At 38.7% G+C, this 23,825-nt stretch overlaps 1 protein-coding gene across 1 annotated transcript in view; it reads right to left on the reverse strand.

The window, feature by feature from the left end:
- si (sucrase-isomaltase (alpha-glucosidase)) overlaps positions 1–23,825 on the reverse strand; it is a 65,040-nt gene that overhangs the window by 28,657 nt on the left and 12,558 nt on the right. The window contains 30 exon segments of the mRNA XM_042339059.1: positions 1,941–2,057; positions 2,153–2,187; positions 2,760–2,893; positions 4,374–4,512; positions 5,524–5,541; positions 5,544–5,607; positions 5,720–5,854; positions 6,718–6,780; positions 7,020–7,130; positions 7,229–7,360; positions 7,569–7,694; positions 7,806–7,918; positions 8,698–8,794; positions 10,691–10,859; positions 12,118–12,272; positions 13,335–13,550; positions 15,034–15,186; positions 16,535–16,708; positions 17,074–17,123; positions 17,896–17,984; positions 18,160–18,284; positions 19,356–19,412; positions 20,018–20,102; positions 20,718–20,872; positions 20,964–21,080; positions 21,429–21,600; positions 21,952–22,069; positions 22,631–22,715; positions 22,870–22,983; positions 23,330–23,446. Coding sequence (XP_042194993.1) covers positions 1,941–2,057; positions 2,153–2,187; positions 2,760–2,893; positions 4,374–4,512; positions 5,524–5,541; positions 5,544–5,607; positions 5,720–5,854; positions 6,718–6,780; positions 7,020–7,130; positions 7,229–7,360; positions 7,569–7,694; positions 7,806–7,918; positions 8,698–8,794; positions 10,691–10,859; positions 12,118–12,272; positions 13,335–13,550; positions 15,034–15,186; positions 16,535–16,708; positions 17,074–17,123; positions 17,896–17,984; positions 18,160–18,284; positions 19,356–19,412; positions 20,018–20,102; positions 20,718–20,872; positions 20,964–21,080; positions 21,429–21,600; positions 21,952–22,069; positions 22,631–22,715; positions 22,870–22,983; positions 23,330–23,446 — 3,435 coding nt within the window.

Consider the following 23,825-nt stretch of genomic DNA (forward strand, 5'->3'; position numbering starts at 1 on the left):
CGCTTCGCGATTCTCAGATTAGACAGCTACCAGGCTAGACGAATGGGTGAGATTGGTCCGGGACTAACCTCTCTTTGTATCCTTCCCTCAGCCTGTATAATAAAATTACCATAACGTTTGTCCTTCACTGACAAGCCACATGCGGAGGCAGGTAGATGCATCTCTCTTATTGTTTTTTAGTTGCTGCACCTCTCTTTTTGTTTTCTGTTTGTCTTTTCTGGTTGCCATGAAATTTAGAGGTCCTTTTCTTTTAGCGATCTGACAAGTTTTCTCACATTTTATGTGAAGATAAATTTGTTTTCATTGCTGTTTGCATAACGTGGTATAAGCTATTTATTTTCATGATGTACTAGCTTTCTTTTGAAAAAGGTCATTGCTTTCCTACTTTAGATGTCTTATTGCAGTGGTAACACGATAACACATCGTGTTAATCAATTCATGAGGACTTTCACCAGTTCTGGGGATCAATTGATAAACACATTACTTATCAAATTGTTTTAAGTATACCCTTATCCTCCATTCCTTCCGCATTTGAACACAAATTTTTGTTGCACAGTTTTACTTTTTTTTCCACCAAGGGTGAAGAGGCTCATTTTAAGACAACTTTCTATTTTTAAATCATATTACCCTGTTTGTTTGTTTCTTTGTCACACAGTTTGCTCACACTAGTAGAAGCTGCAGCAGAAGGCAAAATCACAAATTGCTTATGCTTTAGTCCAACACTGAGCGGCAAAATTGATTGATGGAAATGTTCCATATATTGTCAATGGTCTCCATACTTCACTTTGCCACTGACTGCCAGCTGAAGTTCAAAAGAGAGAGGTAATTTGGAACCTCAGTCCGAGGAAACTAATTCCTTTATGAGAAAAATGTTGAAAATAAAAAAACCCGGCTGACAGTTCAAGCTCAAAGGACGAAATAACATTGTAATGAACTCTAGGAGTCTCACAACCTCTTTCCCTTGACATAGATTATATATAAACTGTTAACGATGCTTTAAAATTGTAAAATGCCGCCACAACAACAGTAATAACAAAATTATATTCATATAGCGTCTTTCGCATCGGAAAGACATCCCAAGCCGCTGGACAGTTAAGGGTTTGCACTTGAGTTGGGGGTTAGAGCCAAGAGGGGTGGAGGTTAGGGGTGGTGGGGGTGGGAGGGTGGCCAAAGCACAATCAAAGAGGAAAGTCTTGAGAAGGCCTTGAAGGAAGCAAGGGAGGGGGTGAGGCAGAAGGAATCCGGGATGGAGTTCCAGAGTTCTTTCTTTATTTTTTCTTGTTGAAAATGGTTAAACTGCAGAAATACATTTATTGTAATAGAGCACAGAACTCTACGCCATAAATTTAGAATAAAAATTGAATAGAACTGTCTTCAGAACTACTCCTCTGTGAGACTCTCAATAGTTTGAATTCGATATAATGAATATAAATATCATGTCATTGAAAAAAAAGTTTTATTTAATAAATTATTTTAAGTTAAATAAATTCTAAATAAAATTATGTTTTTGACCGCTTTTTCCAAAAATAGAAAGTTTGAGATCCTGTTTAATACTGAAACAATTGTCTGTGAGCGCTGGCTCCAAATACCATTGTTTATAATTCAGGTAATTCTCAGTAGTAACTGTGAGTCAAACAATCTACTATTCTTTCTGATACCTCTAGTTACATCTACTATTATTTCAGATACTTTGAGACAGCAGAACAAACTGCATAAATCCTGACTATAACCAAACTATATCAGTGTCATTGTGTTTCAGTATCTCTACTTTAATAAATGCCCCTGTTTTCATAGCAAGGCCTCTCACAGCCAAATGTTTTATGCTCAATGAGTTCCTTAATCTGGTTGTTTTCTTTTGCAAATGGAGCCTCGTACACTCGTTGCGTCTGATTACATTATGATTTGTTGAGCCTCTTATTGAAGTGATAGAATTGACATACCCTTGTTCCTATTGAATTGTGGTTCCTCGAATAGGGATAAAATGCTCCAAGGAGCGACCATCGAAGACACAGTTCATAGGTGGTGTTTTGAAAAAAGCCGCAGATATCTGCTCCAGTCTACAGTTTAATGGAACATGTATTAGAACATCAAATTTCAGCTCTGCATAATGAAAACCAGCATTCTGTACTAAATGTTGCCAAAAAGGACTTACATAGGATATTCCAAACAGACTGAACTCCATCATTCCTATAACACAGAAACAGTAGATTTTGCTTTAGAAAGGAGACTCGTTGAGGAGTCACAGGCATCTTAGAGCTGAGGTTCAATGAAATCAGTGCCTAATTTCAAACTGAGCAGTGGAACTCCAGCACTAAGCGCAGAATATTATGGCCATCATACACATTTAATGTTGTGGAAAGAAAGCGGCAGAATAAAAGCATCCACCCCCAGACACATAGCTTCATATTTGTGAAGGAATACTTCGGTCCAAGACGATATATGCTGCGCTGAAGCAACAGTCAGTTTCATAACACAAATCCCACCACGTGTGGTCTCAGAGGAAATGCAGTTGGAGACGTGAACCAATCAACGTAATTTAATCAGAAGAAACGGTTTTGTCTGTTGTTGTATCTGAACTAGTGACTAATACCCAGAATGGGTGATCAGTGAGAGACTGAATGATAGACTTATGGACTGAAGGCATGTATAACTGTACAGATGCATATTATTCTGTTCTCAGAGCATTGAGGACATACTAGCAGAGGCTTTATTAAGGCACATTCGTACAAAAACAGTATCTGAAATGTTACCCTTCGTACCAATGATTGATTTGTGCATTTGGTCCCAGCTGGCTGTGTTGTCTCCAAGCCAATGTCCAGACCACTGGCCACTGGTTGGGAATGTTGAACGAGTCACCACAAGGCCTCGTTCTCCAGTTACTTTCTGCAACGAACTGTGAAAATAATTTCAATGAATAAAGCGTGACTTCACAACTTTAAAGTTGATCAACAGTAGTCCTTTCTAGCATTTATCTAACAATGAAATACAATTACAAATGCATATTTTCTTCACAGTGACCATACAGTGAAGACACGTTGATTGTGTATATTTAAATGGTATTCTCGTGTGCAGGTTTTGTTTCTCTTTTCTGAGCACGTGAAGAAGAGATCTGTTACCTGGGAATTGAGGGTTAAACACATTTTCGGTTCAAATTGGTGACTGCTTCACCAAAGAATGGGTTAATTTGTTTTCAGTGCACACAGTGACAGCTTCATCGCACGAAAGGTGAACTGATTCTCACGTCATGTCACGTGGTGACACATTCACCCCACAAAGGGAACTCACTCTCAGTTCACACCCTTGTTAATTTTGGCAATTAGAACAAAGCAACCTCCAGGTTAATTACTGACACCTCCAGTGTTCAATGATTGTCATGAATCAGCAGTTTGTAGCATTGTGAATTAACACACTGTCCTTTCACCTTGGGAATTTGGGTTCCAATCCAACAAGGATTAATGGATTAAATGTGCTATGTCAACCCCTTTCCCAGTAGGTGTCAACTCATAATTTAGGACAAATTGACATGAATTTAACAATCTCGTCCAGCGATGACTGATATGAAAAGTAGATACTTTTCTTGCTCGTTTTAGGGAGCAGGGGGGTGGTTAAAAGTTATTATTGGAGCAGAGTAGAGGTATCTTTAGTCTGTATCAAACATGATATACTTTGACGTACAAGTGTACTGTATCCTTTGCATTCAAGCGCTCCGGGACGCTAGACTGCGTGAGAGGTGCTAGATAAATGCAAGTTGTCGTCGTTGATACACTAAAACCAATGACCACTAACCAATCAAAATATCAATCAAGTAATTCACAGATTACACATTTATGCCTTCAGTGTTCAAAGAGTTAAACTCCCTCAGGTTAGATTTTAAAAAGCATTAAAAGCCACAGCAAATGCACTGGTGAATCTCCTCTCCCAAGTACAACGCACAACACCTCTAAAAACAAAAATAGGATCAGGCACTTTTTATTCCATAAAATTGCACAAATGACTTTTGTGTCACATTGGAGCTAAAACATTATCCCTTATTGCTATTGATTGAGCTATAGAGCTCAATGTCAGTTTAAAACGTTTGTTGAATGTGTCCAATTGACCTAACAATGCTCATTTTGGGCATATTTGAATACTATGAAATACACAATCACTACACTTCACAAAAAATCCCGTGAAACATTTTGATATATCCTCCCGTCATAAAAGACGCTATATTAAATGCAATTACTTTTATTATATAAACATGTGCATTGTTTCACCCAAGTGGTTTTCTTGTTTATTATTTAGGTTTGCGTCAGCAGAATTGACCCTTTTCTGCCATTTAACTGCACAAACTATGAATTTCAAACCACAAAAGCAATTTTCCTGTGACTTACTCCAGTGTTGTCTGTGTTTGCGACCATCCATAAAGATTATGTACATCGTAGTGCCTGACTGATGTCCCGTCAGGTAGGATCTGTTCACTTTCCATACACAGGGTCTTGTGATTGAGCCCCATGCTCCTTGATTCAAGATCTGATGAAATAATATCACAGTTACCAAAAGATAAGGTTTACACAAAATTAAATCTAAACCGATAATACAATGATATTCCAATACAATGAACTCACCTTACAGTAGTCCTGTCTTGTTTAGCCCTTGATGTTTGCAAATGATTGTCTTACACTGTAACAGTTGTACACATTGACTCTTCCCTCCCGCCCACACCCCCCTCAGATTTTCACAAGCACATTAAAATACTTTAACTCAACTCTGCGCTTATACATCATGGTAACATAAAGGGAACCTCGTTACAGGGTCTTGAGGCGGGACTTGAAGGAGGCTAAAGAGGGGGCGAGGCGGAGTGACTGGGGGATGGAATTTCAGAGGTTGGGGGCAGAGTGGCTGAAGGTTCTCCCACCAATGGTGGGGAAGGGGACGTGGAGCAGCCAGAGCCGGCTGAGCGGAGGGAGCGGGTGTGTTTGTAGGGGGTTAGGAGGTCGCAGAGGTAGGGTGGGGCGAGACCATGGAGGGCTTTGTATGTGAGGATCAGGATCTTGAACTGGATCCTCTGAAGGATAGGGAGCCAATGGAGTCGGGCGAGAGTGGGGGAGATGGGGTTATGGGGTTTGGTGCGGGAGAGGATACGGGCTGTAGAGTTCTGGATTATCTGCAGCCTATGGAGGGAGGAGTTGGGAAGGTCGATGAGCAGGGCATTTGCATAGTTGAGCCTGGAGGTGATGAAGGCATGAACAAGGGTTTCAGCGGCCTGAGGGGTGAGGTAGTGGCGGAGTCGAGTGATGTTACGGAGAAAGTGCACTTAACGGCCATTTGAAAACTATAGAGTATATTAAAAAAAATTAAATTGTAAATCGGGCTCTTGAAATAGGCTTTCAGTTCTTGAAGAGTTAATCTGACAAACAGCAAACTCCTACTTTAAATAACAAGGCATGCCTGCAACCTTTTATCCCTGAACTCGGATGACCCTCTTCTATACTCTCTTGCAAGGCTCTGTTTGATGAAGCCATTAAAATGAAATGCTCTAACCTGGCATGTAAGGGGGTTGTTCAGTTTGTCATCTTTACAGTCATTCACAGACCCATGAACAAAACTTGCAGGTTCATTCATGTCCTGCAAAGTAGAAAACAATTTATTATCATATCCCTTTTTGTTGTTCCACTCAAAATGGCAATTTTTTTTTATTACAACACAAAATAAATCTCGAATGGAAAAAAAAACGTACAATCCACAGTCCATCGAACTTGACACTTGCACTTGGGTTGTCTGGATTGTCATAAAATTCTTTTATTGCTGCAAACCACCACTCCTTTGTTTCATTGCGGAAGAAATCTGGGAACGCAGCGAATGAGCGATAATGCTACAACAAAACAGAAACAACAGCTCATATCTACAGTGAGAGTGGTTCATGGACATTGTTCGCTAAGTATTTCTTGCATGATCAATCAGACCTGAATGATAACAGTGTCTAGTTCTTTGAGTTAAATTTACTAGTAGTTTAGAAATGTCTTGGTGTAAATATTAGTCCTTTCCTTTTTCAGTATAATTTGACTTTCTCCATCATGGTAACACAAAGGGAACCTCATTACAGGGTCTTCTGTGTCCAGCAGCTCATAGGCTCTGTAACTGACAACAGTGACATTTCCAGCACACAGCATGTACAGTACTCAGGGAATCATATCAGCAGCAACCTAATGATCCAGAAGGGGCTTTTAAAAGAAACACCTTAAGCTGGCTTGTCAGTGCAGGAAGCCAGGTCTACAGTGCAGATGCAAGGGGTGATATAAAGAGTTTCCTTTGTGTTAGGTTTTACGTAAGCATTATAAAATACATATATATCTTTACATTTTTACTTAATAATAATAATAATAATCCTTGCATTTGATATAGCGCTTTTCACGTCGGGAGGACTTCCCAAAAAGCTTCACAGAACACACTGTAAAGTGAATTGACTGTATATTTGTGGGCGAACGCGGCAGCCAATTGCGCACAGCAATGTCCCACAAACAGTCGTAGATTGAAAATGACCAATTTATTATTGTTTTTGGTTTTGGAGGGATTATTATTAGGCTCTGTGTGGAGTAAGGAAACTTGCCCAAGGTTTCCTCCGGCCTGGAATTGAACTCTGGTCTCTCACTTGCAAAGCGAGTGCTCTAACCACTGAGCTACAGGACTACTTTGGCCAGTAGTTGGGTAAACAGCACTGTTGCAAATCAGACTCACCTTCACTTGATAATCCCAATCTTTTGAGCTGTCAACAGTCACGTTTGGAAAATCTGGCCATACCTATAACATAGTTTTCAAAAGAGATTCAAATAGTTCCATTGCTCGCAATGCTACACAGGACTAGAGAAGCAGATTAAACAGACACTATATTGTGAGGCAATATTGGAAAAAAATGTTACATTTGTAAATAAGCACCAATTTCAATATAATTGTAAAATGCAGCTATGTCATATGATAAAAATATAATCAACATCATTTGCAATATGGTATATATTAGATTGAAGTTAAATTCAGAATACCTTTCCCCACACAATATCAGAACTATTTTTCCATTTAATGTATACATCGTTGTCTAATCCGCTGGTGAAGGCTTTGTATGGCACTGTTTCATTTCCGGAAATTGCTGGGTCCTTAAAAAAGAAACAGAAGTTGCACATTATACCAAGTGCCACACAAAAGAAACAAGAATTCAAATTTCAGTTATAGGAAGGGTGCCACACAAGCTTACCAAAATAATAACGATTCGCATTCTTTCAGCTTTCATTTCGTTAACCAGTTGTGGCATAGTTGCAAAATCATCCTTATCAATTGTAAAGTCCAGCTGGCGCTCCATGTAATCAATGTCAAAATATTGCACATCCTTCAACCAAAGTCACATTTTAATAAGAGGAAACGTCAGCGAAATAGATGGATTTAGTCCTACTTATTCAAAATACAGTTAAAACTTAACCGTTTTATCAAGTCCGTTGACATTAAGATTGCAAGACATTGCACAGCAACCACTTGCATTTATATAGCGCTCTTCCAGTAGGGCTGCTTATTGCAGTGGTTCGATCGAACAAACTTACGTATGGTATTCGTGCCTTCTTCATGTTTTTGTATAAGGTAGCTACTTCTTCAATATTCTTGTATCCGTATTGACATAACTGGAATCCTAGGGACCAGTATGGTGGCAGAACCGGGCGACCAATAAGCTAGAAAAAATAGGAGACAATTAATTATTTCATGAAACATTTTCTCAACCAGCACTCTGGAGTTTTTTTTTCCAAAAGTATAACGTGACCCTTAAATGTCTGAATGTTTACCTCGGTGTACTGTTGAACAACCATTTCTGGGGTTGGACCGAGAAAGACATAGAAGTCCAGGATTCCTCCAAGGATACGATATGTCAGAGTAGGAGCCTCTTGCAGTGTTACATCTGAAGGAAAGTGATGTTTATATTCAGTGTGATTCAAAATACTATTAAATATGCTTCTAATGGGCTTTTCCTCAATACAGTTTTATGAGTTGATAGCATAATAATGATAATCCTCGCGTTTGATACAGCGCCTTATGTCATCGAGACGTCTCAAAGCGCTTCACTAGGTATTGTAAAGTGCTTTTGACTGTGTGTTTTGTGGGTGTAACCTATGTAACTGCTGTTTGCTTTCCCATTTGTGGTTTAGATTATTCAAGAAAATACATTGAAGTTGTGAGAGTTGAAAAGGGCCTTCATAACATGTTAACCTCTAACTGTTTAACTATCAGCAGACTTATGGTACTTGGCTTGGTATGGACATTGTCATGATTGTCTGTAATTTACAAGCCTGAGAAGCAAGCTCTATTTGGTAAAAATAAATCAGTTACTTGGATGCTTTCAGACTACGTATTTACATAAGTGTTTGGCCAGCTAGGAAAGATTAATATTGATGAAAGATGACTGAAGTCCAGCATTTACACTACGGTGTTTAATCCCCATTCCAATTCTTCATGTTGTCTCTCTCCAGGAATCAGAATGGTTAACAGCCTTTGCATGTGTTACCTTCCCACAACTGTCTTTTGAAACCCCTCGAAACATAGATCCCTGAACGGTTAACAACAATGACAACTTGCATTTATATAGCGTTCCTCACGGAGGGTAGCAGTGACCCAGGGCGCTTCAATTTGATATATTTTGTTAACTTGAGTCTTTCAAAATACAATGACATTCCAACTTACCCATTGCATTGCTGTTGAACAGGAACACACCGTGGGCATTGGCATCGTTCTCGAGACACATATAAAAAGGATGGCTCCCATAGCTGTTCAATTGATGCTATGGACATAGGTTTGGAAATATACAGCAAAAAAAAATTAGATGATTGCTATTTAATAAAAAGAAAATAATGACCTCTTTCTATTTTGCGAATTTTTTCTTCAAATAAGGAATCCAACCCGGTACTCATTCTGCTAATGATGTCCCAGGGACTCTGGGCTGCTGGAAATTGTGATGGGACAAGAAATATTACCAATTGGATCCCAATGTCATGTTTCCAATAACAACAGACCCAGATTCATTGATTGCAATAACAAGATGTACAGTTGTGAGTGGGGAAGGGGTGGAGGGGTTAATGGAGATGGAAGTAGGTCGATGTGAGCTAAAGTCAATGCTTTTCTAAGGCACAACTTGTTCATGTTGATGAAATTAGATAGAACTGTTTGTCCTCCGTCAGCATCAACTCAATGCTATTATTGTCCAGCTGGTAAACCTGCAAACATTCTGTAATCAACAGTCCCATGTAACCTTTATTCATTTTCTGCGTTCAAAAACCTATATGTTTCCTTTTCGTTTTCATTTGCCTGAATACCCCTGCATTCAAATTACCTATTGGATTCAATTCTTTCAGGATTGATAACATTGATTTTGTTTCATCTCCACTCCAGTAACCCCATTTGTTAGCCTCTTCCACTCTAATTCATTCTCTAAGCAGTCACCTTGGTTACAGATGCTAGAAAATGCATCATATTAATGCTTTGTAAATTATGGATGCCAGAGTTGCTCTCGAGCTTCACACGGAGTCTGAAACTCTAATGATTATTGTGGCATCCTCAGCTTATAGAGTGAACACTAAAAATATACTCAGGGTTTTATTTTCAGGTGTTGTAAATACGTGTGTATCATTTGCATGTAATGGCAGAATTAAGCACAGAAAGGATTACAGAACACTTAGCTAATTATGTAATTAAGGGCACCTCCAATTCCCTGTTTACACATGGTTAGCCCAATCTGCAAATTGGCATCCCACTTTGCAAGGCCAGCGCACAGCATATTGCGAGAAATATCCTGAGAGTTAGTTTTATTCAAGAATATTGGTATTTCTCAACTCAAAACAAAACTGAAAAAATTATTATTTTTTGAAGGAATTGTCACCCCCAGAAAAGCGATCCGCTAATCGACTAACAACCAGGTAAACAGAAGCCTGTGGGAGTAAGGAAACTTGCCCAAAGTTTTGCCCTGCCGGGAATCGAACCCAGGTCTCTTGCTTGCGAGGCGAGTGCTCTAACCACTGACCTACAAGACTCCAGGATAAGGAGAGTACGAGTTATGATTGCATTGTGGCAGCCTTGCTTTTTTTTGACTGCTGGTTTCGTACCCCTGAGGTAGATTGACAAATGTGTCAGCTCGGGATTTGAACCAGACTGTCTGTACAGCTCAGAGAAACGCCAGGCTAAGCATTTTCCTTTTAATCCCTTTGCACTATTAAAAATAACTTTGCAATGTAAAATGCCTTTTAAGATGTTTTGAACTGAATGCCTCGATGTAAAATACTCAACATCAAGAGTTTATTTTAAATTGGCGCTCTCGTCCAAGATGAAATGATCAAAACTCGGGATCACATTTATTTTGAAGTTGGGGCTAATTGCCTTGAATTAGGGGTAATTTACCTCTGAGAAATAAGCATTACCTAGCAGTTATCTATGCCACAAGTCTGGCAAGTATTGAACATGAGAGATAAAGAGTTACAGAAGCGCCAAGCTCTGTGATTTATGTGTCAATTATTCCTGTTGTTTTCAAGTTTAAACTTTTAGTCATCATTTTGACTTACAAAACTGTTTAAATTGCGGCTGAGCTGATATGATTTTTCACTGCATTTGTTGTTCGTAATAAACGCCCAATAAACACCCAGGTCCCAAATAAAACACAACAGAGAAAATAACTTTTGGAACTTACTCCAGGAGGTTGGTCCTTGGCAAACATTCCCCAAGTATTCCAGTTAAGATCAAGCTTGAAGCTAGAATGTTCAGTTTCTCCAAGTCCATAAATATTTTCTGAAGGAAGGCTGGTTGAAATCTGGATGAACTGATCAGTAAACGTGAAGCCTCCAACTTGAGAATTCCAGCTGTTAGAAAAGAAAGAACTGAACTTAAATGGGGATCTCCCTTTCCTTTTTTTTAAACTCCTATTTTTAGTCACTTTATAGGATTTACGTCCAGAGCAGCCAGGCAAGGAGCAGCCAGTAAAAATCTATTTCTTATTTCTTGAAAGAAAATGTTTTGCCAAGTGCAAACGTGTACGTGTTGAAACAAAACAAAGTCAAACCATAATAAGCAGGTAAGGGAAAGAAAATGTAAGATCAACGAGCATCAATGGTGGCATAATTTGTACTTTGGTTACACTGTTAGAGTTGTGACTAACTACGTCACGTGAATATTTTCGGAAATGCTTCATTGATTCCTTTGTACCTTATTGCAGCTTACTATCAAAACAAAATAATATTTTTTTCTGATTAAATGTCTCATTACATTGAAACATCTCAAAACATTTCACATCATAAGATATTTTGAAGTGCAGTGACTCTTCTGTAGCCACACAACAGATGATCTGCGACACTAGCATCCAATAGGCAATGAGGTGACAATGAGGTTCATAGATTTATACAGCACAGAAGGAGGCCATTCGGCCCATTGTGTCTGTGCCGGTGTTGGAATATTGGAAGGTGGGAATATTGATCAGAACATCAAGTTAACTAATTGCTCTTCTTTGAAATTGTGCTATGGATCTTCACTGTCCAACTACTGAAAATACTTTGGTTTATAGTTCATCTAAGGAACAGGAACTTGACCAATGCAACACTTATTGATTACACTACTCAGATGTCAACGTTTGATTTGTAAAACCTTACATTCATCTGAAAGCTGTTCAACACTGCTGGGAGCCAAAGGAGGTTGAGAGGGGAAAGATGACCGAAAGCAAAGTTAAAGAGGTATGTCTTCTTGAGACAGACATTGAATGAGGCGAGGAAGGGAACGAGTTGGAGTGACTCCTGGTTGGAATTCCGGAGAGCGGGGAAAGAATGGCTGAAAGCTCACCTGCCAATTGTGGGGCAGGTAAGGGCAGGGGACATGAAGCAGGCTGGTGTTCACTGAGCAAAAGGAGTGGCCAAGTCAGTCTGTTTGAAGAAGGTCTTGGAAGAAAGGGGGCGCAATACTATGGAGGGATCTTCTGATTCAGAGACGAAATGGGCCAAACTGACATTGCCAAGACAGTAAAGACATCCAGGTACAACAACAACAATTTGCATTTATATAGCTTCACATAGAATAGTGTCTTGGAATGCTGGAATATAACAATACGCAATGAGAAACTTAACTACTTACATTACTGCATTGCTGCTCTTTCTTTTAACCATAATCCCAAATGGATTATAGGTTAATTGTACATCATAAAGTTGTTCAAAGGTTTCGTTTGCTGGAACATTTGGGATGTTAAGCGGGATTGGAACTTCATATCTCTTTTCTTTTGGATCAAAAATCTGCAGAACAATTAGGTATTATATCATTGATATTGTTAAATGGTAGTTATCTTTCATGTATGAATGCAAGGTTTTACAAATCAGTTTATGAGGGTCTTTTATACAAGACATTTATATAGCATTTTTCACATTGGGCTGACGTCCCAAAGTGCTGGACAGTCAGGGATTTGGACACGAGCAGGGGATTGGGATCAGGAGGGGAAGAGGGCTTGGGTAGGAGGGGGCCCGAAGGTGCGCTCGAAGAGGAGGGTCTTGAGACGTGCCTTGGAGGAGGCAAGGGAGGGAGCAAAGCGATTGTGGGATAGAGTTTCAGATAAGCTGACAGCTGGACTGCTGGTAGGTTTGGGTTTGTGAAACAGGCTGGTGCCCACTGAGTGGAGGGAGGGAGCCGCTGGGTGGGTAGGGTTTCAGAAGGTCAGGAACAACGGAGGGATTTAAAGATTAGGATGAAGATCTTGAACTCGAGCCTCTGGGAGATTAGGAGTCAGTGAAGTTGGGCGATTTTATGCCACGTTTACATTGAAAGCTCAGCCGACCACACAGACCAGTCATTAACTTGTACCTTAACATGTGCTGACGGGGATCAGAAAAATATAGAGCAACTTTGAAAATGTGGCATTGCTGTGATGTGTTGCCACCAGCGCTGTGGGTGCCATCCCACGGTGTAGGGCAGAGTGAACGTACAGCACCGGCAGATTTGGGACGCTGCAGAACCACTTGGATTCGAAGCAGCTCTGCGCTATCTCACCGTAGAAGCTCAGTATATTCAACCACAGCACTAGCCAGAGAGCAGTGCACGGAGCATCAACGATGCCTTGCACCGCTAGGGTATCTTGTCAGAAACAATGAGTAACACAAAATCACAGCTCATCACAATGGCTAACACACACCTCTGTCTCGACAGGAACTGGCGCTTAATTGCATGAATTGCTGTGAAAGTAACAGTAAAATATATTGAATATAATCCGTGTTCAGACATTTAAGGTACAAATTAAACATGCAATGAACCACAATTAAGTGAGTCTGTTTTTAAAAAAAAATATAACGCTATTGTTAGCCAACCTTAAAATTCAGCATGTGCTGATTCAGGGACGTGACCTCAATCTTTAGAACTTCGATAGTCGGGGTCTGGCCCTTGAAGCGTTCAGGATACTTTGTGTTCCGTTTAACTTGTGTGCTCATTCTGGCTTGTGATTTAACGATCCCGTAGCTTGAATCAATTTGATAACCATAGTCATATGGGTAGAAGCAGGAAGGCACTTCAGATTTGTGAGGCAACTGCAAGAAAAAAAACAAAATTGAGGTTTTCACATACAGTAAATTAGAAGAACAAGTTGTGGTAAAATCAATCGCATGTAATTTACTTAAGTGAACTCCATTAAATGTATTTTGCTGTAAATTGGATAATAACTCAGCATATTTCAGTCTATTTAAATAGACTTTTTATCAAACCATCACTATAATTTTTTTGATAATTGATAATCATACCTCTCACGAAGGGGATATTTAATTTTACACATCATGGGTTTGTGGCTGCCAGGCACGTTGATTATAAATTCAGTATTGCACTGAAATTCTGTAAATGATTTTCCGAGTCTATTGTTCAGATACGAATTGAAAATGAAACCTGTCATGGCATTGTCAGGCTGCCTTTATCAAGTCCATCAAACATTAAAAAAAAGATTCAGATAAGCAACTTTATGCTCGTGAATATTGCTCTCATGCCTAAGCTTATTAATCTGCTTTATTTGTATACATAGCAAATACAAGGTATATGTTGGCAATACAGTCAAATTAGAATGAATCTACATTCTCTTTGCTGTCTAAGTGTTTGTTTAATTCTTTTTGCAAAAATTGAACTGTTACGTTCTACTAATGTAAAGGGGGTAGGTAAGATTTTTATTAGCTGTCAATAATGTTTCATAGCTGTCAATAATACTGATTACATTAAACACATTGTGAAACTCCACTGGTTTGGGGAAGAATTTCATTTGCAGAATTTCAGTGCATTATAATAGCTGCCATCTTAACTCTGCCAATCAAAACAGCTTTTTGTTTGCTTCTTTTTTTAATCAGTTTAGTGTGGGTTGTCACTTCAGAGAGGATGCACTAGGTTGAGGTATAAGAACATATACGTATTATTACTGGCATATTATTCGTAAATTCTCAAACTTCCTAGGTTGATCAGTAGCATTGACTGTAAGGTCTGTTAATAATAAAATCATTCTTATTACCTCCCACCCCCACCAGCCATCCACCCCTTCTGACCCTGACTCCCAGCTCAGGTCCAAAAAACCCTGCTCGTCCAGCGCCCTGGGACATCTTTCCGATGTGAAGGGTGCTATGGAAGTGTAATTTATTGTTGTTGTTTTAGTAGTAAAAGGGCAGGACAATCGTGGAATGGATAATGTCTTCACAGAATGGTACAGTCAAACCTCCTTTCAGCAACCGCTCAGGGGACTGGTCCAAAGTGGCCTTTATGTAAGCGTGGCCCCTGAATAAGTGTTCGTTGGTTTGTTGACTAGGACCAATATTACAAAAAAAATCCATAGGGGAGAAATTTCTACTGTATTCACTTCAAAAGCTTGCGAGAAGGTAACTTGTGTTGGAGCCTCCCTCCAATGATGACTTCATCCTGTGAAGCTATTCTTCAAGGTAATGGTTTTACCTTTGGATGTTTCTGACTTCCTTTCATGGGTTGTGAGAAAAAGTAAATTGAAGTCTCAAAATTGACTCCTTGCCATGTTATTATATTACTTACCTCATCCCATTGACAACCACGATTTTTGCAGGCTTCTTCAGTTATATATCCTTCAGGGTTACAATTAATCTTCTCAACATCCCGCGGTGTGGATTTCCATTCTACTGTATATGCCTCTCCTAGTACAAGTTGAAGCCCTTTTATAAGAGTAACCTGTGAAAAGATTTTAAAAAAGTAACGTTAAGAACATTCAGGGACAAACATTGTGAAGGTCATGCATAAAAACATTCATTAAGTTGGGCAATGGCATCGGGGTATAATTTTGTAATATCCAGAATCGGATGGGTTTCGTTTATAGGCATTTCATCAATTCAGCGATTCTTCTGAAGAGCCGTAAATAACTGATTTGCCTCATCTCCTGTCTCAGCTCTTGCAATAATGGTAAAAAAAACTCTACAAATTTTAGATTGTGAACTCTGCAGCTGATGAATTGCAGGTTTGACAAGTAGAAAATAGACGGGTGAGGAAAATACAATCTGAGATCTTGGAATCTGGAAGTTGCAATTAATGCAACAAATTCAGGGTGCGAATAGTACAAATTTAGATGCCAATCTCTGCTGATGAAAGAATTTAAAATGTACTTTGGTATATTACTGCCAATATTGACAGTTTAATACTATTATGTATGCTGTATTTATAGTAATATGCTGTCACACACGTCAGCATCTGTGTAAGATAGATACTGACAGATACAAAGGCATGACAGCTTTTTATTAAAAGAATAACAAAATTAGGTAATTATTTCTCAATTAATGCAGTCATAAAACAAAGGTTTCCATTAGTCTCCATAGATTTGCTTTTTCAACTGTTGATCTCTATTTTCTTAGAACTTCTATCTCATAAGAAGTAGTAGCAGATTAAAGGACGCTCCAAAATGCTGCATTGAATGGATTCCATAATTATGGAATTAATTACACCTCCGTGTTAGTTTGTCAAAGCAGGGTAAATGTAAAAGAAAAATCCAAGTTTACAAGCTAAAAAGCTAATTGCTATTTTCCAAACATCAATTTCGTAAAGGTAGGAATCATTGTACAGTCACATTTTACTGATAGAATCGATGAGGTCTATGGGTTCTAGGTTCGGGCTCCAGACATAGCTTAAGCTGTGGAAACTGGATTTTGTTGGTCATGCCTTTCCACCGTGCACAGTTAATTCCCATTCTACGTGTATTCAATGCAGTTTCAAACTGTGGCTGATTAATGTAGCTCGACTTCATGTTATCTACAAACGTAAGTAACTTACCCTGGGTCTGCGAATCCAAGTCGTTAATATATACAGAGAACAGGAAGGGTCCCAGTACAGAGCCACGAGTCAATCAAATTAAATCAGTTATCATAGCTCTATATAAATATACAATGAAGATAACTAGGAATGACCGAATTAATGTTTGTAGATATTATGGGGAAAAAACAAATTAATGTACTTCATGGCACAAAAGTGCAAACCTGGAGAGATTCTATTTGCATATAAAATATTATTGTTGTGAGACATTGACCTTTACCTTAGTTGACTTGTCATAGTCAATATCGCTTTCAGGTATAACGATCTCATCAGCTCCCTTTTTCACAGTGACATTTCTTGGAAGGTATTGGAGACCGAGGATTGTAATTTCTTCAAATTGAAGATTGTTTGGATCTTTATATCCATTTTTTAACACTTCGAGTTTTAAAACATCCTAAGAGAGAAAGACAGAGCTTACTAAACATAACCAAGGCACTGGGTTACTTATTCAATTGCATCATTAAATATTTCCCGGACACGCATTTGATATAACAAGGCCAAGTTGCCCCATTTTCATTAAAGAATCTACATATGTTTATAATTTAAAATCTTTAAAACAATACAATTTACATTTATGTAGCGCCTTTCATGTTGGGATGATGTGTCAAAGTGCCTAAAGCATTCATATGGTTTACAAGTTCAACTTATGACCAATGTAAACAGTCTTGTTGGTGAAATAGCAAAATACTGAATATAAACAATTTGTACAACATGAAATCCAACAGTGATAAGCCATTGAATTAATGTGAACAGACTAACCTGCGCTACTGAAAACCGATAGGAGATATATTGTTCCTTTTCGAATGTATCTGTAATGTAAGACGTGCATGTCAATTCCTAAACACAGCAGCAGAGGAAATGATATTGATTTGTTTAAAATAGCAATTAAATTAGGTTTCTAAAATGCGCTCAGAATTCAGAATGGAACAATAAGGTTATTCCACAGCAAATGTATTGCTTATGGTCGATAGTGTAGCTCACCAACAAAATAACTCCATTAGTCTGATTTGATACTCTGAAACATCAGCTTGAGCTCAGAGAAAAGCTACGCAGCCTGTGTTGCTGTGTGTGTTGAAATGATTGACACATCGGGATAACATGGAGAAAAATACCTACCTTATTAGGTATTGATAAAATACCTATCTTATTAAGTATTGATAAAATACCTATCTTATTAGGTATTGATCACCCTTTATATGTTTTCAAACTTTTTGCCAGAATTTATTGACAAATTAAGGTAGAAATTCTATCTGGATCCTAGATTTACTGCGTTAAAGCAGAGTTTCCAAATTGCTGGATTTGGTAAACTGTTGAATTCCATTTCAACTTTCAAGCCCATTTTCTGTAGTTTTTTTTTAAAAAAAAAGCTTCAAGATTGAAAACTGTATTTCAGAATTTGACAAATTTTGGACAAATTTTCTGAATACAATACAATTTACATTTATACAGTGCTACGCTAAGAATAAACTAGACCCAGGTAGAATTTTACCACTTATCAGGCGATAGGTCTGAGTGTCTACATCTGAGTGTCTATGTGTCAACCTATAGACTGCTTTGAACATGGTACGTTTCATAGAATACCTCTGGATTCCCCGTCATCCCAGAACAATCGCCCTTCAGCCCTTCCTTGCTCATCAAGCGCAATAAGAAGACCCATGGGGTTTTTCCGACTACAGGAGAATAAAGTATTTGTTTAGCATCAGATTATAACTGTAACATCCGTTCTGTTATTGCAGACAACTTGATCTGCAAGAAAGGAAACGGACTTCAAAATTATACACCAATTTTGAAGGATTTGACGAATTCTGGACAGTCAGAAATGCTTAATTTATTAGAGTAACGCACCTATAAAATGTAGAGTTAGCTGGTTGCTGAGTTGGGAAGACAAAGCCACCTCTGACATGAAGTCCTAATTTATCTTCTGGTAGTTGCAGAGTTACCCATTGCTTTTGAGAAAATATGGAGCCACCCTGGTTTAACAACACAATAACAATAGCTTAAGAATATGCATCCAGTGCATATAGATTTATAATTGTCTGTAGTAGTGCAGAGGGAAACTCAGATGATTAATAAAATACAGTCTCTGCATCATTTCATGTCTCAGCCATTGCATTTAATGAAAATAATGTTTCCTTGTTGGTAATGACAATTTTACTGCAGTAGCTCAGTGGTTAGAGCACTCGCCTCACAAGCGAGAGACCTGGGTTCGATTCCCGGCAGAGCGAAACCTTGGGCGAGTTTCCTTACTCCACTCGCCTGATAATAATGCCTCAAGAAACAAAATAAAATAATAATTTGGTCACTCAATCCAGGACTGTTTGTGGGACACTGCTGTGCGCGATTGGCTGCTGCATTTTGTCCACAAATATACAGTGAATTCACTTTACAGCATATTCTGTGAAGAGCTTTGAGACGTCTCGGAGACATGAAAAACACTATATCAAATGCAAGGATTAATTACTGGGCACCGCATTTCATCTGATATATTAGATACTTTAGATTAGATAATTCAACCTGTTAGATCTGTGTTGCTTGGTGTGTTAATGCATTTGTTATGATACAAATGAAGGACAACATGCACCCGAGCACTAGCTCTGTGGGCCGTGGTTACAGGGCTTTCAACAACCTGTTAAAGAATCTGCCTGGTTTCTCTCAGTTTAGGGTTCCACAAATGACAATTATGGAGAAGGTTGGAATCATATCCAACCAGTTTGGGGAAAAAAAAGATTGTGTGAATGCTGAAAGGGGGGGTGCAATGTTTGAAGGAAACAGCAACTTGCATTTATATAGCGTCCTTCGCGTTGGGCGGTGTCTCAGAGTGCTGCATCGCATAGAAACTGAATTATATACTTGGGATGGAACTGACAACATTTTTAATACGTTCTGCAATTCCAACCCAAGAATTTATTCAGTTGATTTCTTATTCAGAATGTGCTTAACCTTTATTGAAAGAATACCTTCAAAGCACAACAGAATATAAGAAGCAAGATAATTGAAAGTTTGGGATCTAACTATAAAACTGGAATTAAAATGTTATTTACCGTCTCATATTCATACCAAACTGCATCAGGAAAGTAAGCTTGTATTTTTGTTGTCTTCTGAAAATAAGAATAAGTATGTAAGAATCATTACATGAATACCTGAAGCTAAATACAACATTTTCACAATACCATGACTGGTTGGTACAGTATTCCACCAATATGTACCACTGATTCAAGTCCTTAATATCCCCTGTGGTACAGTATATTCCCAATCTTAGCTGAGTAAACAAAGTAAAGCATTGAGTGGACCTATCTGCTAAAAAAATCATCCGATAGCTTGTTGGAAAACCTGCTTTTTCAGCCAAATTTGATGTTGACTGAAAAATAAAGCGCGGAGACAGATACGGAAGTGGTTGGGGAGATATTAAACAATGAGGAAAAGTACATAGGTCGAATCATGTTCAGTTCAACAGTCCATTGAATTATTAATAGGACAGTATATAACAAAGTGTTTAATTAAAACTTTTGACACTATGCATTCTTGTAGAAAAGCTAATTAAAAAGCTGGAATATGGATTAGCAGGTTAAGCGGTAATGATAGGGTGAAATTGGTTGTATGGACTTTAAGGAATACTGCAAATGTTACTCCTCTTTGTTTCCTGATCGGTGTACACATTTAAAATAACAGCAGAAGGTCAACCAGACGCAGTCAATTAACATACAGGATCCAGCACTGGGCTGATGAGAAGAGCAGGTCCCCAGAGAAACTGTCGGTCCACAGTCCATGTTTGATTGTCTGAAGGAAACCTTGTAAAAGATAAAGCATTTTATGTGTTTACAATGTGGAGTTACACTAATGTCTTTAAGGTAAGAAAGGAAAGTGCTGCACAGTCAAAGCCTTTTGTGGCTGGTGAACCCAGCTCTATCTGTATCCGAGCACAGGTCAGATTTAACCAGAAATCCCTTTAAATTGTTCGGCAAGACAGCTCAACCTTCTCAGCCCACTCTGCGAAGCCCCCACATCCTATCAAATTGTGAAACTGATCCCGTCTTCACATTTTTGCAGTCTCAGAATACCAGTCAGAAAACGCAGGGTGCTATTATTTACTAACAGAAGCTTTAGAATCCTGTCCTCCCGAATTAAATGGTCCCTGGATGGAATGACTGCAAACAGATTATGTTGGTGAGATCTGCCGTAGACTATCAGCAAGGCAAGCTGGAACAGCAGCTCAAATCGCTGTGGATCTTATTTATAGGAGCTTCATCTTCTTCCTTTTTGACCATTACATTGCTTCACAGTTCAATAGCAGATAATGTTTACACAAAAGAGCTAACTCCAGGGATTCTTATTATCAGAATGGATTAATCGTGTGTAGCCATGACCTTAGTGATTGTAAGCCACTTTTTTTGTTTTAAACTTACTCATGAAGCAATGAACGAACCACTGTGCTTCCATTGACGTGAGCCTCGTGGAAGAGAGTGTAGAGGTAAGGCAGCAATGTATATCGGATATTCAGGTAATGTCTTGATGTGTTCACTAGAAGGGACGTTTCACCAAAAAAAGCAGGATCTTGAGGCTAAAGATAAGATTTGTATCCATCATATTATTCGTGATCCAAATATTCTGCCAAAGCAATGCAATATTCACTACTATCTCAGACAACTTACCTTGTATCCCTCAGCATTGTGGTTCCTGGAAAATGGATAAAATGCTCCAACTTGCATCCAGCGACTGCAAAGATCTTCATCTGCATTACCGAAGAAGCCACAAATATCAGCTCCAATCTACAGAAACAATACAGTGTTAGCCCCTTATAGGACAGCATGCTGAACATCTATAAGCAGCTGATTCCACAACAATACAATTTTGTTTGCCTAATAAATACACATGTCGATACACTTTATATCCTGTGAGACGTCTTCCTGGCGTGAAAGAAGTCGTATCAAATACAAGCATTGTTTTTATAGCATAAATAGGTTACTTTGGATCTTTGATTTGATTAATGCCTTACCATCATTGAAAACATTTTCAACAGGTTTTTTTCAAACATATTTGCTTCCCTAAAACAAAGATACACAGGAGTCCGTTGGGGAAAAACGTACAGAGGGTGAGACAACTGAAAGTGAACTTACGTAGGGAAAGCCAAAAAGGTTAAACTCCAGCATTCCAGGAATTGCCCATTTCATGTCATTCCAATTTGCTCCGTTATCTCCCAGCCAGTGTCCAGTATATTTTCCTGATCCGGCGAAAGTTGATCGGGAAAGAATAGCACTTCGTTTGTTGGGGAAGATCTTTTTAATCACTCTGCAGAGTCAAAGTACATTTTTGTGTCACAGTATTGTAATGCAGTCTATGCAAAAGATTAGCAGCCCTTGAAAATGACCCAACATGTGGAATGGAATGTCCAAGATAAATTCGCACCAAATTATTACAACAACAACTTGCATTTATATAGCACCCTTCACACTGGGAAGCGTCCTGGAGCGCTTTACAATATCAGAGTCTGACAACGAGCAGGATTTGAAGGCAGGATTTGAAGGTGAGGAGGGCGGAGGCAAGGCGGAGGGATTGAGAGAGAGATTATTGACGCTGCTTCATACTGTAACACCATTTCACATCAAAATGCACAAACGTTCTTGTACAAATCAACCTTACTCTTCAGTCGCCAGTGTCATTGAGTGACCATATAGACTGTGGACATCATAATGAATTCCTGCAGTTTGCTTAGCATCCATGCAAACGGTCTTGAAGTACATTACATTATCAACGATCCCTTCAGAAGAAATAACATGAAAAGGATATTTGAGATTCACAGTGTGTGCAAAGGAAATAGAATAAGATCATAACAAAACCTCAGGCAATATGTCAAACGATGCTAGCCTTTTGGAACACTTATTGTTGCTACCAAACTGCAAATTTATGTTGCATTTCTCTTGATCACATTTCTCCGAGTGGAACAAGGGAAACAACTCATAGAAGCTGCATCGTAGATCCTATTGAACTGAGTATTCGAGATGTTCTGTCTTAGTAAAGATCACTAACACTGAAATGGGGGTGGTTGAGCGAGTGAGGGAATACTCCTGGATGGAATCAATCAATGAGATATGTTGACGATGCTGTAGTGGGTACTTATGGCCCCATTCCCCCAATCACTTTGAGGTCAGCCAAATTCGGACAATTATGTATTCAAATACATATCAAAACTGACTGCCCTTATACCTCGACCCAGCAATGCTTCAACTCTAGATCAGTCCCTGCATTCTAATAGAGTAACCTCTACATTGCTCCTGTTCAGATTCATTTTAGTTCTCTTGCGAGACCCACACAAACTTACTTGGGATGAAAGGTGGATGGTTCCATTGGTTACTATTACATCCTTTCTTTGAACCTTGCTTGAAGCTGGACACCTCGTTCATATCCTGCAAATGAGAGTGCGAGAACATCATTCAAGTGTAATTCTCATTAAAGAGCTTCAAGAGGCGCACAGTGCAAAACCAGAAAAAAGTGAGTTTCAAACCATCGAGGCAAAATGGAAACAGGGTTAATGATCAGCAAATATGAAGTGGAACGTACAATCCAGATTCCGTCGAATTTTACTTCTTTGTAGAACCGTTCACATTCATCCAGCCACCACTTAATGCACTGCGGGTTTGTGTAGTCAGGAAAGACGGTCTCCCCGGGCCACACCTAGAGCACGGGACGTTGAAAAATAGAAACAGAATCACAATACAATACTCGTAGCTGTTAGAATCTACTCTACAGGAAATTTCATTCATCAAATCATACCAAAATGCCGCTCGTCACAAAGCCATTGACTCTTGGAGAATAAACAATGTTTTAATGACTATGTAATTTATAACCTCAATATTTTTAAGAATAGAAAAGCACACACATCTTTTGATAATTTTTAGTGCATCCAGATATTGCATTTTTAATATCACAGTCAGTGCTTTCATGCAGATTAGAATTTGCATAGTTTATTTTGTATGATTTATCGCTACCTAACTACCAAGAATAGTATGACTTGAGTTACCTCTCCTACAATGGGCGTCTTTCCATCAGATTCATTAATCCATACACCCATCTTTGTGCCTCTATCATATGTTTCGTACGGCCCATTTATCAGTTTTTCGGTGCTAATCGCAGGATCCTAAATTTGAAAGAGACAGAATTGAGATCAGTTGAGTAGTGGAACTCTTCATTCCCCTTACATTTCAAAATGTCAAAGTCACAAACCAGAACGCAGTCCTGGAATGCAAATCCCTCTTGCGCTGATTTTATTAAAACTGATCTTAACATCAGAAATTGATTGGTTTCGCAGTCGTCAGCCATAATAATGTGGTACTTGAAAGACTGCCATTTCCAAAACACTTTATTATTGCATTTAATTCTATGTAGTGGTACGGTACACGATCAGTGAAAATGCATCTGAACCATTCGCATGTTCTAACTTTTTATGTATCCAAAAGTTGAATTTTTTTAAGTCAAATTTTATTGCATAAATTTTCTCTCTCCCCCCCACCTCCTCA

This window comes from Callorhinchus milii, unplaced genomic scaffold (genome assembly GCF_018977255.1).
Source record: "Callorhinchus milii isolate IMCB2004 unplaced genomic scaffold, IMCB_Cmil_1.0 Scaffold11, whole genome shotgun sequence".
Taxonomy (NCBI): domain Eukaryota; kingdom Metazoa; phylum Chordata; class Chondrichthyes; order Chimaeriformes; family Callorhinchidae; genus Callorhinchus; species Callorhinchus milii.